Below are 20,620 nucleotides of genomic sequence, written 5' to 3'. Positions count from 1 at the left end.
GAGGTAACTGAGTGGAGGAAACTGGGCACATTCAGCCCTTTCCTCTTAAAGAGCCAGCTGTCTGGCCAGCTGTTTTGGTCGAGTCTGCCCGGTGCCAGAAAACCTGACGGGTGGGGAGGCCTCAGGTCACTGTCTAACCCCAGTTTAATTCTGGGAATTAAATTCTGGAGTTAAAGTCTGGGAATTCTTAGCAAACACTCTGGGCATCAGATCTGAGGCCACATTCACAAATTGACTATTTTGAACTCCCCAAGTCTGACTTCACGTTCCTCTCTGCCTGGGTTTCAAACTCAACTGAGGGACAGTTGGGATATGAGCCTCCAAATGCAACCAGGGGCACATTATTTTTAATCTAACACAGAATTTGATTTTGAAATTAGCATTTTGATTTCCAAAATATGTGCATATTATCTGCAAATCTATTTTACTTAGAGACAAATGCCCCAGCATGACCTTACAACATAAACTCATAGAACGGATTATTGCCTGCGGATAATGTAATAATTTCTAAAGTGTTGACATGTTTAATAAGTCCATAAAGTAATGACGAGTCCAAAGGGAGAAATGGAGTGACAACTGCTTATGTTACTATAAAACATCTTCAATTGGAATTACCTGAGGCTGAGAATCAAGGGACAGGAAAGACGAACAGGCATCATCTATCTGTAGAAAATAAAAAATGCCAGTTACATCTTGGAAATAGACAGAGAAGAGCAGAAAATGGGAAGTCGATTTTACAAAGTCAAGTTACCTAGGTACCATTAATTTAAGTTCTGAGACAGTTCAGGACTCTGGATTTGGGCAGGAAGAGCCTCTTAAACTTTCTAAGGAAGTCCTGGAATTGGGATCTCCCCAAGATTTACCTCCAGCCACAGGGCTAAATGGTCCCCAAGGAAGTTGATAGGGATCGCCAGAGAGTATACAGATGCTTCAAATACTGAGAGAAACACACTTTGGGTATTCAGCCTGAGAAACGAGCGATGAAGAAAGAATGGCCTCAAAATTAAGGAGCACCCTGTTATCATGTGGTTCTTTATCCCGTAAGTCTAATTACATCATCCAAATGAACATGATAATAGAAGTGCTAAATGAAAAATAGCTTGATACATAGCACCCAGAAAAAACTCTTACACAACAGCAATCTACTAGTTCTCTACCAAGAAGCCAGCCTCAGGAAAGGATTCTATTTGCAATGAAGGTTTATTGGGGAATCAGTAAAGGTTTCACCACATTCTTTACATCTGTAAAGTGTCTCTCCAGTACAGACTGTCTTATGTCTATTTAGAATTGATGACTGACTAAAGACTTTTCCAGATTTATTACATCTATATGGGTTTTTCCAACATGGATTCTCTGATGTTCAGCAAGATTGGGGGACTCATTAAAAGCTTTCCCACATTCATTACATTTATAAGAATTATCTCCAATATGGATACTCTCATGTATAATAAGGTCTGAGCTTTCAGAAAAGATCTCCTCGCATTTATTACATTTATCATGGTTCTCTGGAAAGTGACTCCTCAGGTGTTTATTAACATTATTTGAGCCTTGGGGTCCCTGGGTGACTCAGTCTGTTAAGCATCTGACTCTTGATTTCAGCTCAGGTCATGATCCCAGGGTTGTGGGATCGAGCCTCGCATTAGGCTCAGTGCGGAGCCTGCTTGGGAATTCTCTACCTCCCCCCCCCGTCCCCCCTCAATCTGTCCCTCCCCCTCATGCATGCTCTCTCTCTCTCTCTCTCAAAAAGAAAATAGATTTTGGAAACCCTTTAATCAGTGCTCAAACCTTATTTAATACTACGGAATTCATACTAGAGAGAAACCTTACAAATGTAAAGAATGTGGTAAAACCTTTAAGGACTTTTCAACCCTTACTCACCATTTCAGAGTTCACACTGAGGAGAAACCTTACAAATATAAAGAATGTGGCAAGTCTTTAGCTGGAATTCACAACTTATTCACCATCATAGATACCATACAGGAGAGAAACCATAAAATATAAAGAAAATGACAAAGCCTTTAACTGGAATTTAGTCATTATTCGGTATCCCCAAAGGCACACTAGATTCAAACCCTGGAAATGTGATGAAAGAGGAAAGACCTTTGTTGTAAATACACAGCTTAGAAAACACCAGAGTGCATAAAGGAATATAACTTTAGAGATATAAGAATTTAGAAAAGTATTTAGTTGAACATCAAATATCAATAAATGTCATGATTGACAGTAGAAAGCAGTAAGTCAGTGACTCCTTTCAGACATTACTTTAAGCCAGAGTATGAGAAGGAATATAAGTTAAATGCTTAGATACTGTATTTGCTAGCATGCTTCAAAAGATAAAGGGGATGGATTTTTGGACAGGTATAATTAATTACAACATGCTTTTTTATATTGACCTTACTTGACATTTGTAACTAGCAAATTTTAATGTATTTCTACTCTCAAATCACTTCGTTTGAAATACCTGTTTTCCCTAGTGGGTGTGGGAAATCATGTGATGATTGTTGCTGCATGAAAGATAATGTGACACTCTTCTTCATGTGGTGGGATTCATGCATATCTGTTTTTCCTTTGAAGATTAAGGACAATATAAAATATATGAGGAAAATCTAAATGGAGATACTGTTTGTAGTTGACCTATAGCATTGATGGAAGTTACCATGAAATGGATGTTCACACAATCATCTGTGTTTTGTATAACTAAGGGACATTTTGAATTTTATAAATAAAATCTGATATCAAATGGTCTTTATGAAAAAAAGAGGTGGCAATACAATAAAACACTGCTGTATTTTTGTAATAGTAATAGTTAGAAGTAGAGAATATTAGTTGTTGTGGTCGCAATAAAGAAATCTTTACAGATTAAAAAAAAAGGTTTATTGAACTACTGTTGACAGCTGTTCTCAGCCTTTATCTCTTTTTCTAAGAGAAAAACTGAAAGACTTTAAACTGTACTATAAGAGATTTATATTAATCACTAAACTAACTGTGCTGCAAAAGTTAAACACTAAGCTGGATGTCTGGAGTAGTTTATGGCATTTATTTCTTTGCTGGCCTTTTAAAACGGGACTGGAAAAAAACAGTACGATTTGTGTCTGTCTGGGATGATTTAGGTTGAGTCCTATTTATGGTCAACATCTCAGAATTCTTTGCTGATCAGTTTAATTTAATTTCCATCATTATACTATACTGAAGGGGGAATAATCATACTCTTTGGTCATAATTCCTCATGCCCCTTACTGCTTCCAAGTGAACGTGTACTTAAATATATGATTCTCTAATTTAGAGAATAACAAAGGCATACAATATCATATAAGAGCAAAGGCTTACTGTCTCTCTCCTTTTATCCTCACAGAGCCTGCTATCTTCTCTAGATGTCACAAATATTTAGGAAATTGTTCTATTCCAGTCATTCCTTGTACCCACCCACCTCCTCCCTCTTCCATGCCATACAAATCCGGAATCATGACTACAAACACACACACACACACACACACACACACACACAGTGATAAACTTCTTGAGGGCGGGGAGGTTATGCCATATCTAACTTGCCCAGAATAAGTGTTCGATAAATATTCTTTGATTAAATTGCATTGAACCTACGGAAAGAAAACAAAATAAAAAGAGAAGTCAACTGAGGGGAAAGGCAAAAAGGGGAAAGGCAAAAAGATACCTTTTTTAAAGCTTTGAATTGTGACCAATGCTTTAATATATCGCTTCCAAATGTTACTTAGTTTGCTAAGTTTGCTCAGTTACTTAGAGGGTAGGAGGAACGGGTTCCTCCAGTAACATTTTTGTGATACTTAGATAGCTGCAGATATCACATGCTCAAAGGCAAAGCTGTCCACCCGCAGACCAGGCTGCTGCGTGGGTGAGGTGCCCGGGTCCAAAAACAGCAAACTCTTGAACCTAAGGGCTGATGAATCAGTGCATCAATGTTGTTTGCATAAAAATATCCGAATAAGAAAAAGAAAACACCAATTAATCAAATTGGGAGATAATTGCAAAGCTTTTCAATCTTTGTTCTCTTTTCTTTAAAAGGCACAGCAACATTGCTCACCCACTTTCCATTTGGATAAGCATTTATTCATTTTACTCAGCTTGTGGCCCTAATGGTTTTAAGTGCCACTAATTGCTTTTGAGAACTCTGCAAAATCCATTGATGAATCTGTTTGAAAATGGTTAGGTCTCTAAATGGTTTGAAAAGGATGTGTTTCTAGTGTCTGAAGAGCTCAGTAATTTTTAAAACCCCCAGAAGAAAAGTGCATGTTTTAGCATCTTAATTTCTTTAAATATCTTTTTCTATAAAAGAATCTATAGTGCTTTTACAACTCTATTTGAAGTTTCCCCCAGCTTTCTCATCTAAAATATTTTTTCAAAGATTTTCCACAGAAATATAGATAATTCCAAGCTAAAATAAATGTTTCTGTATTATACATTAATGTCTGTTGTCAAAATTATTCTTCATCTTGTTTATATGCCTCTAGCATGTATTTTGATACACTAAGGCAGAGAACATTATAATTGACTTTATGAATTTTTATGCTATTAGAGATTACTTAGTACTTGGCACTTACTATCCATCTTATCTCTTCCTTTATGTATTTTGTTAGTGGTGGCTTAGGTGAACAGAATATTCTCCTCAGCTCTTAGTTCACAATCATCATTGAACCTGCTTTATTTATTTATTTATTTATTTATTCTTTTATATTTCAATTTCCTACTCCTATTTCATCCACTCGTGGGCAACTCTCCTTATGTATTTGATGTGTATCCTTCATTTGTTTATGTTCTTGAAAAATCTGTATTACTATTTGGTGTGCATGTATGGTGTTTCCTTATTTTTTCACTATACTTTTTAACACTATATTTAACACTATACTTTGAGATCTATCCATGTTACTGGGGACATCTAGTATGTTGCTCCTAGCTGCTGTAGAATACTCTACAATGTGCATCTACACATGCATCTACAACATGCTTGTTGCCTATCCTGCTCCCCAGTGATAGACAGCTGGGTTTCCTCCAATTCTATTCAAGCAAAGCTGTAATCAACCTCCTTGTATTTATCCTCCACTTACAAATCTATCGAAGTTATCTTTGGGCTATCTACCCAGGAGAGGGAATGCTAGATCACGGGGATATCTAGGTTGCTTTCCAGATGTCTCCACCATTTGACACTCTCACCAATAATGCATGAGGTGTGTACAACCCATGTCCTTGCTAACACTTGCCATTATCTAGATTTCAATTTTTTTTGCCAATCTAAATGGGTAGAGAGTAACACTTTGTTGTTGTCTTGATTTTCATTTCATTGTTACTAATGAATCTGAGTATCTCTTTACATGCTTATTGGCCTTTTAGGTTTCTTCTTTGTAAATTGTCTGTTCTATCCTTTGACAACTTTTGCCTTAGATCCTTATCTTTATCCAATTGGTTTGATAGAGTTTCTTAGATAGTCTAGAAATTAATTTTTTGTCAGTTTTAGACATAGCCAACATCATTCAAAGGCTCTTCCTTTTTAAATGTAGTCCTTTTGAAAGAAATCTTTACTATCATATTTTTGGTCTTATGATTTATATTGGAAATTTTGTGGGTTTTTTTTAAAGTTTATTTATTTATTTGGGAGAGAAAGAGACAGTGTAAATGGGGGAAGTGCAGAGAGAGAGAATCCCAAGCAGGCTCTACACTGTTAATGCAAATCTGTGAGATCATGACCTAAGCCAAAACTAAGAGCTGAATGCTTAACCAACTGAGCCACCCAGGTGCCCCTGAAATTTTGTTTTAGAAGGCATTCCTGGCTCCTAGTTCACAAAGATATTTTCCTAATAGAAAAGATAGATTCTATTAATTCTATAATTTTACACTTTATATTTAGATCTTTAATCCACTTGGAGCCCACCTCTTAGGTGTTTTTTAATTGATGAATAATTGACATAAAATATTATATTAGTTTCAGGTGCACAACACAGTGGTTTGATATTTATATACATTACAAAATGTATATCATTACATTTATATACAGTACAATGGGATGTTAGTTTTATTTTTCTCCATATAGCAAGCAAGCTTCTCAACCTCCATTTGCCAAATAATCTGTCCTTTTCCCTGTGAATTTTAATGGTACTTTTATTGAGAGTTATTTATGTGTATGTGCATTTCTGTCTTAGTTTGGCTTTTCCTGGAAACAGACCTTGAGATAGGGATGTGGATACAAGTAGGTTATTTGGGAGATGACCCAAAAAACACTCATAGAAGAGTGGAGGAGACAAGCAGGGAAGAGAAGGAATTTGATAAAGTGTATGTCATCAGGCAGATTACCACCATGGGTAACTGGAATCAGTCTATCTAAGGAATTCTGGGAACCAATGCAGAACACACCTCAGAGTATCCCAACTGAGGGAAGATGGCTCTACCAGCAGCTAAGGTATTGATCCACCAATTCCCTTGGGTCACCAACTGAGGGGTATTCTCAGTGGTGGGTGCATTTACTCCCAGGCACTTCTGGTCTGCCCTGAGCACGGTCCAACGGGGTTTGAACTCATGACCCCGAGATCAAGAGTCACATGCTCTACCGCCTGACCCAGGCACCCCCAAATTTTGACTTATAATATTTTTATGTCATTTAATTCTAACCATCTTGGAATTTCCTCTTTAGCCTAGGGTTATTTACCAAAATGCTACTTATTTTCAAAACAGATGGGATATTGAAGTTATACTTTTGTTGTTAATTTTTCTTTTTTTTTTATTTTTAAAGTTTATTTATTTATTTTTGAGACAGAGAGAGAGCGCGCATGGGGAGAGGGGCAGAGACAGAGGGAGAGAAGAATCCCAAGCAGGCTCCCTGCTGTCAGCACAGAGCCCCACAAGGGGCTCAATCCCATGAGCCATGATACCATGACCCAAGCAGAGACTAAGAGTCAGATGCTCAACCTGTGGTAGAGTCCTCTCCTTAAGGAAAAAACAAAAAACAAAAAACAAAACCTTCAAGGCAACCTGGCTATACGCATACGTGACAACATCCCTCACGACCTTGTAACATGAGACCACTTAACCAGACTGCATGTTTGTGTGTTACCATATATGGGAGACAAAGAAGTAAAAAATATTTCAAAAACTACACCACGTGGCGTTTGGGGCTCAGTTCTTTGCATATGAACCCAACTGAGTGGTGCCGGCAGGAATAAAGTTGTTTCCTGGAAAGAAAAACCTGGGTGTCACGACTCTCTGTGTGAGAATCCTGCTACATTACTTGGGGGCTTGCATCCGGGATTCAGAGATAGTGCATTTCCACCTCCTTTGCCACCGGGGATGTGAACCTGGAGGCACCGGGAGAAGCAGCCTCTCCTGACGCCAGTGGACAGCTTGATTGGAAGGAGATTAGCCCTCCTGGTGTGCCAGGGCAAGGACCCCATGTGTGCCAACGGAACCTGTGAGGCCCAGGAACCAGCTCGGGGAGCGCCCGTCAGACTGGTAAGAACCTGGGGTTCATTTTGGCAGACCTGCCCCTAAGAGGCAGAAGGGGAGCCTGATCACCTCCCAGAGTTGCCCTAGTAGTTCCGCAAGGGAAGAGGAATGAAGCTGCAACTCTAAGGCGTTGGGCGCTGGGCGGCAGGTTGGAGTCACCATGTGACTATGTATGGGGACTTGTGTCTCCTTCGTTTCCTGGGTCAATGACTATGATAATTAGAGCCAACAGTCTCTGGTTAGTCTACCTCAGAATGGAGACTTTAAGGAATATTCCCAGGCAGCTGCCAAAACTCCTTTGTTTTGGGGAAATCCCTTGCCTTCTCCGTACTGACATTGACTAATTCCACTGGGGGAAAACAAAACAAAAGAAACCTGGAGACTGCTCCTCTGTCTGAGCTGACAAGACTTAGAATTGGGAAATCTCTTTCTCTGCCTTCTGCTGGCACCTCTCCTCTTCAGCCTTCCCTTTCCCCCTCCTTTTCTGCACCACCTGGGGGGTGGCCTGCATCACTGGCTCCTCAATGGCTCACCATCAGCTCCTCCTCCCACCCTTGAGGTCGAGGAGTGAAGACCACTGATGTCAGATTTCCCCACCACAGGTCCAGGTAAAAGTTAACACTGGGGAATAAATTGTCTTACATGGACCCAAATGAAACATATTCAGTGTTTAAGCTAATTTAAGTTTGTTGGTTTGAGATAGACAATGTTTATCAACATTAAAAAACAAACTTTTATTCTACCTAGATTTGCTGCAGATCAAATATGCTCATGTTATCTCTGTTCCAATTTGTTAACAAAAGGATGACTTAAAGTGATGGTTAATTTTGTCAGTCTCAAAGTTTTCATGGGTAATTGTTAAGATAGCTTTCAAAGTCTTTGGTAATCTAGAATGTTAAAGTTTTGCTTGCATGATAAATTGAGATTGAATTCATTGGATATATAACGAGATAAGAAGCTAAAGCACTAATTACTAGATGCAGGTCTGTGCTTTTGACTTGTTGCAAAAAAAAGCGAAGGATATTTGGAACTGTAGAAAAACATGTTTTGTGCTTAATGGATTCATAAATTTGCCATTTAAAAAGTTCTGATGTAACATAGAGTCCACAATTGGTTACTACTTAGTTTTCACTAGAGACTAAGGTTTCTAAGAGTTAAAATTCTGCTAAATGTAGTTAAAACTAACAACAATATGAAAAGCAACTCTGTATGTAGAAAAGTAAAAGATATGAAAGAAAGATATAAGAAATGGAAATATATTTTTGTTGAAGGTAAAAGAACGTAAGTTTGTCCTAAATGAGCCTGGTTATTTGGAGAGAAATGGCTTGGGACAAAATCTAAATGCAAAGAAAAGTTATAGAAGGTTTGCGAAGGAAAATCTTTAAAAAGAAATTTTACATATGGTCAGGACAGACTAAGGTTAAAATAAATGGATTTTAAAAGCACCCAGGGTTAAGATTAAAATTCCTCCTCCTTTGATCCAAAGGCTGGGAAAATGATGGCAATACTCTTGGTGTCAGTCTCCAAATCCTCCCCATTTGTGTTGTTCCTGTTTAGCAGAGGAATGGAAGCCTACGCCATATGAAGCATGGATGATATTTGAAGGGCTTTTACTAAGATACATGAGAGCCATTTTACTAAACTTAGCCCACTGTTTGCCAAAAATGGATATCCACATGGCTGAAACATATTTATGTGGGCATTGATGAAAAAGGCAGGGGAATTGACCTTGACCTTGGCCCTTTAACCCCTCCCTCAATGGCCAATGATCAATATGTAAGTTACTGTTGGGCCACAACAAAATTAGTGCATCCTATGACAACCAGTAAAGTTTTGCTTGGTCACCGTCCATACCCCCAAGGTCCTACAGATGGGAAATGGAGGGGTAAGAAAAAAAAAAAGTAAAGACCAGGTCCGCTCTCAGGGGTAGAGTCAAGCCTGGGTAAAAATGACTACTCCCAGCACCTCAGCTAGACTGACAGGGCTTTTGGCTGTCAGTCGCATAGCCAGCCAAAATGCAGAGCCAGGAAATGAGGTTTCTCCTGGTTAGCTATAGGAAATTGAGATAAGGGACAACTTTCTTCCTTTTTCCTATAGATGGGTAATTCCCCTACCAAGGCCATTACTCCTTTGGAATGCATTATGATTCATTTTCTTTTGCCCAAAGGCTTGGCCCCAGTGCAAACTGGAAGAGGGAACCTGGCCTCCAGAGGGAAGTATCAGTGACAACACTACCCTACAAGTGGACTTGTTTTGCAAATGTGAAGGGAAATGGGGCGAATTCCCCCATGTTCATTGTTTTTGGGCCTTAAGAAAAAAATCAAGATATATGTAAACAATGTAAGGCGGATCTTAATTTAATGGCAGCCCTTTCTAAAGTCCAGCAATCAGGAGAGGAAACAATTAAGGGCCCTTTACCTGTATCCAAAACAGACCTAAAGAAGGAGGAAGGGAAGTCTCCTACCTCAACCTCCTCCTCCTAGGGTCCTCAATCTATATATTAAAAAAAAAAAAACACCAAAAAACAATTCTGCTCCCTGCTACCCACCTTATCCAGGCCCTCCCTGTAATGTATCAGGCATGTTTCCCTTACAAGAAGCTAGAATACCAGAAGGAAAAAACTTTTACAAAGTGTAAGACAGATAAAAAGAGATGTAGATAAATTTTCTGATCGGATAAGTATATAAAGGCTTTGCAGAATATTACATATGTTTTTGAGTTGACCTAGAAAGATATAATGCTCTTGTTAAATCAGACTCTTAATGAGACAGATGTTTTTTAAAAAAATGTAAGGAAATCTAAGATTTAGCCCTTAAACTATGCTAACTTAGCCACTATTTTACAAACACAAAATGAGAGCCCAATGGCCTTCCTGGAGATGTTGAGGGGGGCTCTCATTAAATATATGGCTATCTCCCTGACACCCCTAAGGCTGAGATGATTTTAAAGGACAAATCTGTCACTCAATCAGCCCTAGATATTAAAAAAAAAATGTGAAAATTGGCTGTTAGCCTTGAAGGGACCCTGGAGGAGCTCTTACTAGTTGCCAGTTGGGTATATTACAAACAAAACAGAAAAGCAGGCTTAAAAAAGAAATCTGAGGCCTTAGTTGTGGCCTTACATATTATGTCAGACTGGACTTCCCGAGGTCCTGGCACCAAGTGCCATTTATATGGCCGTTCAGAGCACTAAAATGAGACCATCCTCAGAGGGGACAACCAAAATGAAAACCCCATAAGCCATGGCCCTTGTATGGAAACAATCACTGGAGATCTGAATGCCCTCGGGGACCTCTATCTGTGAGGGCTCAGATAAACAGTGTCCCTGGAAGGGACTAACCAGGTCCTGGGGCTCTTTATGGTGGCTCCCCTAAACCAACTGTCTATCAGAAACCCAGAACCTCGGGTAACTCTGAATATAGAAGGAAAACTGGTTGATTTCCTTCTTAACACCAGAGCTATCTTTTCTGTCCTCCTTTCCACTCCAGGCCAACTATCCAAATGCAGCATGACAATTAGAGGCATCTCCAGAAAACTAACTAAATTTTTCTCTCAGCCCCTGGGATATATGTGGAAAACCTAATTTTTTTCTCATTCTTTCCTGATAATACCAGAAAGCCTTACTCCCTTGCTAGAAAGGGACATTATAACTAAATTAGAGACTATGGTGGTACTATCTAGGGCAGATAAACAATTATGTGAGTTTTTGAAAATTACTGGATATTGTAGCATATAGATATCAGGGTTCAGGAAAACAGTTTGCCCACTATATCAATTATTAAAGGAGACTCAATCCCATTTACTCTCCCCCCACCCCCTCAAAACAAACAAACAAACAAACAAACAAACAAACAAACAAATAACTGGGGTCTTACTCTTAGACACTGTCTCCAGCCCTTGGGATGGTTACAAATAGAGCAGGGAAATTACTATTATCAAGCACACAGAGCTGAAAGGTCATTAAAACACAGCATCATGCCTTTCATTTAGGGAGGGACCAAACTTACCAAATGGCCCAAAGGATGTTTACTGGAAAAAAAATTTGTCAAGGACCATTCTGCAAGTAGTATCAGCCTGTGAAGTATGTCTTAGAAACAATCTTTTCAACCACAAACTTTCATTCTCAGGCAATCAATGAACTGGAGGCTATCCAGAAAAGACTGACAATTAGGTTTCACTCATGCCAAGGTCAAAGAAATTCCAACATTTGTTGGTATGGGTTAATACTTTTACCAACTGGGTAAAGGTCTTCCCCTACAAGACAGAGAAGGCACAAAAAGTAATAAAAATTCTGCTTTATGAAATAATACCCAGATCTGGCTTACCTAAAAAATTGCAGATTAATAATGGTAAACGGCTGCCTTGACTCTTTCTCTATGAGAAACTCCTGACTCTTAGAAAAATTTTACACCTCAAAATAAAACAAACTGTCTGCTTATACTCAGCAAAACTCTAAATAATACCTCACAAGCATTAGATGATTTAAAAAAAAAAAGTGCTTTTAATTAAGTTAGGGCCAAACTCTTGGAAAGAGAGCCACCATTGATTACTTACTGCTCCTGCTTCTCCATCACCTGGGTTATGAGAGATCCCCTGACATACGTTGTTTACAAAGTCAGAGTCTCTCCTAGATTATTTGACAGGTTTGGAAACTGTAGACATTATCTTCAGATGGCATCTTGTTGGTCAGTATAATCTTTACTTTGTGTTTTTCTCTTTGTATCTGCTAATGTTTATGCCGCCTCATGCCTGCCAGCCTTCCTGTAAAACCATACTGTGGGCCACTCGACCGACCCTTGGGTAGACTCTAACTGCTGTACCCCCACACTGTCCTTATCAGCTTGAAGAAGCCAGAGTGGTCATCGATGTTGTTCCCTAAAAGCAGTTACAGGCCCTGCTCCAGGGGAGAAATAAATAGGGAAAGGGTTAACATTAGACAGGGAGAGATAGGGACCTTCAGGGAGGCAGCTGCAAGTGGGAGGCTGAAGAAGCAGATGGGGTTCTCCCTTTATAAAATCCTTTATGGGTGTCCTCTTCCCATTATCCAGTGCATAAGGGGGGATCTAAATGAGACAGACAATCTAACCCTAAGACAACAGATGCAGGCCCTTGGCTCTACGCTACTACCTTACACCACTGGGTCAGGGAGCAATTACCTATGAATCTGACCACAGATGCTCACCCCTTTAAGCCAGGAGATGCAATATGGATAAAGGAGTAAAATGTCCAACCCCTAAAAACCCTCTGGAGGGACCCGTTCACTGTCACTTTGTCCACCCCTGCTGCAGTAAAGGTAGCCAAAGTGGGTCCCTGGATTCACTACAGCAGAGTGAAGCCAGAATCTCGAAAGTGGGAGTGCATTCCTGATCCATCAATGCCATGCAAGCTGACCATATGGAAGAAGCAATCTGCAACTCCAGAGGCTCTGGGAGACTGCAGCCCTGCTTTAGTCACTCCGGAAGCTGACTAATCTACACATGGCAGAAGCTGGAAGAATCGACGGTCCAGTGGAACAAAAGACTGTCTTTATTTTCTATATGTTTCCTTACTGTGATGCACTGTCACAACTAGTTTCTCACTATTATTGTGATTCGTGCTCTACTCTTTGCCACAGGATTGGCCAAGGCCGCCCTGGCCGGCTGGAAATGTGATGAGAGGTTTCTATGAACACTCACCTTCCTTTTGTGGATAGGATACTTCGTTGGTACTAACATGGGAAAACAATGGCCAGAAGAGACTAGAAAATTAGATCTCCACAAACCTTATAGTAAAACAAAGTGCCTCAGTCCTACTACCGGGGTTTGGTTCTTCAAAAGTGCATTTATTGGGAAAAACTGTCTTGTCTACTGGGGAAAAAGTTCATCGTCGTCTCTGTTAAAAACTTAACATGCCTAAGCCAAAGATTTTATAACTCAACTGTCTGGAAAACCCAATGTTGGGGGTTTCACCTTTCATCTCACCTTGAGCCAGATCCTCACCCCTTGTCTAACTTCTCTCATCTCTGAGAGACCTGGGACAATGTCAACGCAGCTATCAAATAGCAGGCCCCAGGTGGACTATACTAGATATGTGGGAGGATGGCCTATATAAACCTCTAAACCAAGATGATGCTCTTTGACCCTAAATAGAGGGGTCCAAGCATCAAAGGGGGGAATATGGTAGGGTCCCCTCCCTAAGGAAAGAAAAAAAAAAACTTCAAGGCAACCTGGCTATACAGGTATGTATGTGATAACATCCCTCACGACCCTGTAACATGAGACCACTTAATCAGACTGCATGTTTGTATGTTACCATATATGGGAGACAAAGAAGTAAAAAATATATAAAATAAAACTATGCCACGTGGTGTTCGGGGCTCTTTGGTATGTCCTTTTCCATACTTGTTGCTTAGCCTTCTTTTGTTTTTCATCTTAAGTGAGACTTTTATAGACAGCATATTGCTGGATCTTTAAAAAAAAATTCAATCTGAGAATTTCTGTCTTTAAGTGGCATATTCTAGTATATTCACATTATTGTAATTACTCTATTATTAGGGCTCATTTTGCCATCTTGCTTTGTCATTTACTGTAATTGTTTTATTTTTTTTAATCTTTCCTTTTTTCACTTCAAAAGAATTCTGAATATTATGATATCAGAATGTTAATAAAATCATAGTTGTCCCAAAACTCAATTATATTATTTCATTTGATATTTTCAAAGAGGGTTAAAGTTTCCACTAATTTGTATAAGGACAATTCTTTACCTCATTCCACAGCTGTAGTTCTTGTTCAGGCCGTAGTCCTTGAGATAATATTGGAGCACCTGAAATTAAAGTTATACTTGCATGTTATTTTTATTATATTTCTTCTAAAATTAAACATGTATATATAACTCATTTTTGGATGATATTTTTCATTTTGCCATACATCATTACCCTCCTATTTCAACTAGATATTTCAGCATTTGACTTAGTATGAGGGTACATAATTATTAAACAGCATTTCAAAGACATTACTCTTAAGAATGAATTCCTTATATGTTTACACCAAAACATGTACATGAATGTGCATAGCAGCATTATCATAATAGCCCCCAAGTGGAAACAATCCAAATGCCCATTCTCTGAGAATAGATAAGCAAAATGTGGTACGAGCACACAATGGAATACTATTTGGCAATAAAAAGAAATGAACTACTGATACATGCTGCATCAAAGATGAATCTCAGACATATTACACTAAATCAAATAAGCCAGAGGCAAAAGACCAAATATATGATTCCATTTATATAGAATGTCCAGAAAAGGCAAAGCTGTAATCATAGAAAGATTAGTGGCTGCCTGGGGCTAGGGGTAAGAACAGAGACTGACTGCAAAGACATAACAGATTTTTGGGAGGGGTCATGGAAAACCGTATTGTTGGGACAGCAGCATAGGTCTTGAAATCTACTTAAAACCCACTGAGTTGCACACTTAAAACATAAATTTTATGGTATATAAAGTATATTTCAGTGAAGGTCTTTTAAAAAAGAACTACTTGTGGGAATGCAAACTGGTGCAGCTGCTCTGGAAAACAGTGTGGAGGTTCCTCAAAAAATTAAAAATAGATCTACCCTGTGACCCAGCAATAGCACTGCTAGGAATTTACCCAAAGGATACAGGAGTGCTGATGCATAGGGGCACTTGTACCCCAATGCTTATAGCAGCACTTTCAACAATAGCCAAATCATGGAAAGAGCCTAAATGTCCATCAACTGACAAATGGATAAAGAAATTGTGAATACTACGTGGCAATGAGAAAGAATGAAATGTGGTCTTTTGTAGCAACGTGAATGGAACTGGAGAGTGTGATGCTAAGTGAAATAAGTCATACAGAGAAAGACAGATACCATATGTTTTCACTCTTATGTGGATCCTGAGAAACTTAACAGAAGTCCATGGGGGAGGGGAAGGAAAAAAAAAAAAAGAGGTTAGAGAAGAAGAGAGCCAAAGCATAAGAGACTCTTAAAAACTGAGAACAGGGGCACCTGGGTGGCTCAGTTGGTTAAGTGTCCAGCTTCAGCTCAGGTTATGATCTTGCAGTTCGTGGGTTCGAGCCCCGCATCGGGCTCTGTGCTGACAGTTCAGACCCTGGAGCCTGCTTCAGATTCTGTGTCTCCCTCTCTCTTTGCCCCTACCCTGCTCATGCTCTATGTCTCTCAAAAATAAATAAAAATGTTTAAAAAAAAATGAGAACAAACTGAGGGTTGATGGGGGGTGGGAGGGAGGGGAGGGTGGGAGATGGGTATTGAGGAGGGCACCTTTTGGGATGAGCAGTGGGTGTTGTATAGAAACCAATTTGACAATAAATTTCATATTAAAAAAAAAAGAATTACTTGTTAGGCCCTTAATTATTACTGAAGTAAAATGTTAATTAGCTTCCACCCTCTAAGGTAATATTTTCTTCATAGATTCAATTATCTAATTCATGCTATGTAAATTATCTCTGTAAAAACACTGAGATAATATTTATTATTCAAAAAAAAATTTTAATGAGAGACAGAGACAGCACGAGCACGGGAGGTGCAGAGAGAGAGGGAGACACAGAATCTGAAGCAGGTTCCAGGCTCTGAGCTGTCAGCACAGAGCCCAACGCAGGGGTTGAACTCAGCACCATGAGATCATGACCTGAAGTCGGATGCTTAACCAACTGAGCCACCCAGGCACCCCCTGAGATAATATCTATTAATATTAAATGTAATTACTACTCATTTTCTTAAATGTATACATTTCTGTTTAACAAAATCAACAATACATCCTGTTAGTAAAAGACTAAATTTTTCTAAGATCTCAAATATAACAAAATTAAATACTTAAAAAAATAAGCTTAAAGAAAATAATTTTTTAAAAAGATAGCAGGAAGTCTTCCCTTGAGTTCATACAAATTTACACTATTATTTAAATTCTAATAATATTAACTGTTTATTAGAATGTAAATAATAGTACAAATTTAGCTACGTTTTCTGTGCTACCAAGCATTAGAAATAACTTACAGAGGTCATGTGGCCCATAATGGTTGATTTATCTCAGAACCTCATTGAATCCCCTTTCACAGAACAACTGTTCAAGGTGGGCAAATGGTCTTACATGCTTCTCAACTGTATAGCTCTCACCCTAGCACACATGTATATCTCAAAGTTTCTGTTGTCTGGTGTATATTACTCTGAGCTGATTCTGTTTTCAGGAAGGGAGAAAGCTGTGCTTCTCTACTTTTCGTACACAACACCTGGAGATCTTACTAAATGAGATTCTAATTCAGTCAGTCAGGGACAGGCCCAAGAGTCTGCATTTATAGCAAGCTCCCTGGTGACAATGATGCTGCTAGTCCACGGACAACACCGAATATCCAAGGGGGATAGAGCATTGCATTGTAGAAAGAAACATAAGATGCCTCTTTATTCAACAGAAATAAGCAGCTCAAACAAACATTTTAGGTCTAAGATTCTCTTTAACAAGTCTGAAAATTTCCAAAAGGGAGATATGGATATTCTCATGAAAACCATCTAAAAGGCCATCAGCCCTTTCCTTGCAACTGGGATGTGCGGCTTATGTACCATTACCAAGACTGAATAAGAGGAAGGTAAAAGGAAGAGGAATGGAAGGAGAGAGCAGGATGGATTTGACGCGAGAGAAGAACACAGAGATTTTCACTCTTTAGATTCAGCCGTCACCTGCAGGTACGTCTGATTTCTCCACTCATTATACCACTGTTCCTTTCTGTTTGACAGGGTGTTCCTGTTTAAAGAATACAATTTTATATTCTTTCCACGCCTGTCTGTCTCCCAACCTCTGACAGAAGTGGAAACTCCCACGTCCACACTGCCTTACCAGCAACTGAGAGCTTGCCTACTTCTGTGCCCCCAAGCTTGCATGGGTCCCACAGGAATTGTCATTATATCTAACTTTGTCCCAAGCACTCACATAATCAAAAAGGGGTACTTTGTGGCTCTTACACAAAACATGTAAATACAGTCTCAGGGTAAAAAGGCCAGAGAAGCCAAAATTTTAAAGTGTTTTTAACTTATAGAAATCCACTAATACCCTATTACCAAACCCAAACATAAGGGAGAATTATTTTTCTTCCCTTTGTGTGTTTGCTAACCCAAGTTGAGTGATTTTTTTTTCTCCCCAAGATACCCTAGATGTGGGCTTTATATTGTCAAATAGCAGTACTAGATACTTTCTCAAATATACTAAGAGTGCCATTATCTTCTATATCATGAAAACTGCACTGTTTTCAGTCAATCAGTTTTGAGATATTCATACTTTTTTAAAGTTTGTTTATTTTGAGAGACAGTGCAAGCAGGGGAGAGGCAGAGACAGAGGGAGAGAATCCCAAGTAGGCTCTGTGCTCTCTGTGCACAGCCCATTAGGGGGCTTGATCCCACGAATCCTGAGATCATAACGTGAGCTGAAATCAAGAGTCGGATGCTTAACTGACTGAGCCACTCACGTACCCCTTGAGATATTTATACTAAAGTACTACTAGTAGAGTGAAACCTTTAGTCTTATACAATCTAACTAATGCAAATAGTATGTATAGACAACTTTTGCATCTGTAAAATACAGCATCTGTAAGAGAAAGAAAAACAGACCTTTTTATTGGAGTATAACTGACATACAACATCATATTAGTTTCAGGTGTACAACATGATGATCCTAAATTTGTATATATTGTCAGATGATCACTACAATAAGTCTAGTTAACATCCATCACTATATATACTTGTAGAATTTTTTTTCTTGTGATGAGAACTTTTAAGACTTAGTCTCTTAGCAACTTTCAAATATGCCATATAGTCACCATGCTGTACATTACATCCCCATGACTTGTTTTATAAGTGGAAGTTTGTACCTTTCAACCCCCTTTACCCATTTCACACATCTCCACCTCCCATCTCTGTGAACCACCAATCTGGTCTCAGTATCCACATGCTTGGTTTGATTTTGTTTTGGTGGCGTTTTTTGGTTTTGTATTTTAGATTCCACATCTATGTGAGATCATACAGTATTTGTCTTTCTCTGAAAAATAGACTCTATTATATTTTATATATATCTATATAATATATATATATATATATATATATATCTATTTCTTTTCTCACTGCTAGCACTCAACTAGCGTAGGGTTTTGAAGTGAGAAATTATTACTGCTGACTTAATTTTAAGGATTGTTCAATAAGGAGGGATCTGAGTAGGAAAAAACACATCTTTTTTTTTTTGGTAAGTTTATTTATTCATTTTTGAGAGAGACAGAGAGCTAGCAGGGGAGGGGCAGAGAGAGAAGTAGAGAGAGAATCCCAAGCAGGCTCCACACTGTCAGCTTGGAGCCCGATGCGGGGCTGGAACTCACGAAACGCGAGATCATGACCTGAGTGGAAAGGAAGAGTTAAACGCTTAACTGAGCCACCCAGGTGCCCCCACTTTTTTCTTTAGTCTCAGGCACTTTGATCACTTATAGTCACAGGCCGAATCGAGGTTTGATGCAGTTATCCAAAATGTGCCCCCTTTTAGGAAATCTTCCTGATTTTAATAATGTTTCTGGATAGCGAACTGTTTCCATCCACCAAATCTGTGGCTGGCTCTTTATATTCTCACTACTGTTGCATGCTCTGCTAACTCATTTTGCCAAGGATGCTCCACTTATTGGCACTATTTTCTTTTCCTCTGGCTTTGTGACATCTGTTTTGTTGTTTTTATTAAAAAAAATTTTTTTTTCAACGTTTATTTATTTTTGGGACAGAGAGGGACAGAGAGAGACAGAGCATGAACAGGGGAGGGGCAGAGAGAGAGGGAGACACAGAATCGGAAACAGGCTCCAGGCTCTGAGCCACCAGCCCAGAGCCTGACGCGGGGCTCGAACTCACGGACCGCGAGATCGTGACCTGGCTGAAGTCGGACGCTTAACCGACTGCGCCACCCAGGCGCCCCTGTTTTGTTGTTTTTAGATACATCATCTTGTTTTATGCATAATGATTAATCTTGGTAGATTATCTCTCGGTTTTGGTTATGTACGTCACGCTTCCCCTCCTGTGCCATTTTTAGGGTCTCGGGACTAGGGAAGATCACACTATGTTTACCCTCTCCCCCCTCCATCACATTTTGAAATATCAAGAGCAGGTTAAAGGGGAAAAGAGATACGAAATGGTAGTGTAGGGGGTCTCTGTACAGTGAAAAAGGCATCTTGTCCCTATTGAGAAATACTGGGGATATTTTTGGGATGATTGACCAGCCAGCAGATACACTCTTTGTGGAAATAAAACCCAAGACTTGTCTTTTTTAGAAAGCAGCCTTCCACAGTTTCTGCTTAATCACCAGCAGCCTGAAAGCTCCCTGCCTTCCCAAAAAGCAGTTATCTCCAACTGATGCAAAGATCACTGTAGGCACATAACATGCAACATGCATGGCAAGTACATTTGCTTTACAGAGAAAAAGACACTTTTAAAACTATAATTATCTGCTTCCCTAATAAAGTAGATAAAGATTGCCATCCAAATTCTACCACTAATTCTACTACTAATTCTAAAAATAAAAAATATTAACAGTACTTTGCATGAATTATGCTGTATCATTGCTGGCTATGTGATGATGGAAAAAGTTCAGGTCTAGCCTCTGACTGCTTAGATTTCATAGCCAAATGCCCTCGTTTTTCAAGCAGGAGAACCCCCTCCCCTACCCCCTTCTTCAATGCCCCCAGGAAAGGAAAAAAAACACAAAACAATGAAAGGTCAGCAATAAAAATAAATACATTGGAAAGCAAGAATAGCTTCAGTTTCTCCACCTCTAATTGAGGGCTGTTCTGTATACTCTGAAAGGTCCCTGCAGTTATGGTTTCAAGTCCCCAATATTATGAACAATGATGAGATGGTCTGCCCACCTTCACCTCACTGACAGGAGAGCGGAGGGAAGCTAAAAGAACCTTCTGCAGAGTTAGAAAATTCATGGTTTTGCAGGATACTTACTAGCCCTGGAGGGAACTCTGGGAGCTGGGAGATAAAGGATGATCTATCAACGTACTTGGAAACAGTAACTTTTAGGAGATAGGGAAGTGATCTCCCCTTTGGAACACGCTGGGCTCAGCCCTACCTTGTCTTCCGAGCTTCAGACATCCCTCCCTGCCTTTGCTTTCGCTTTTCCC

The 20,620-nt window shown here is 39.3% G+C and overlaps 1 protein-coding gene across 5 annotated transcripts in view; it reads right to left on the bottom strand.

Moving 5' to 3' along the window:
- The window catches only part of NMU (neuromedin U), a 36,675-nt gene that overhangs the window by 15,078 nt on the left and 977 nt on the right, over positions 1–20,620 (bottom strand). For all 5 annotated transcript variants that reach the window (XM_043572615.1, XM_043572616.1, XM_043572618.1 and 2 more), the window contains exons 2-3: positions 14,209–14,267; positions 616–663 (exon numbers count right to left, since the gene is read on the bottom strand). In XM_043572615.1, coding sequence (XP_043428550.1) covers positions 616–663; positions 14,209–14,267 — 107 coding nt within the window. The remainder of the gene's footprint in view (positions 1–615; positions 664–14,208; positions 14,268–20,620) is intronic.

The sequence above is a fragment of the Prionailurus bengalensis genome, chromosome B1, assembly GCF_016509475.1.
Source record: "Prionailurus bengalensis isolate Pbe53 chromosome B1, Fcat_Pben_1.1_paternal_pri, whole genome shotgun sequence".
Lineage (NCBI taxonomy): Eukaryota > Metazoa > Chordata > Mammalia > Carnivora > Felidae > Prionailurus > Prionailurus bengalensis.
This window is presented reverse-complemented; position numbering and strand designations above follow the sequence as displayed.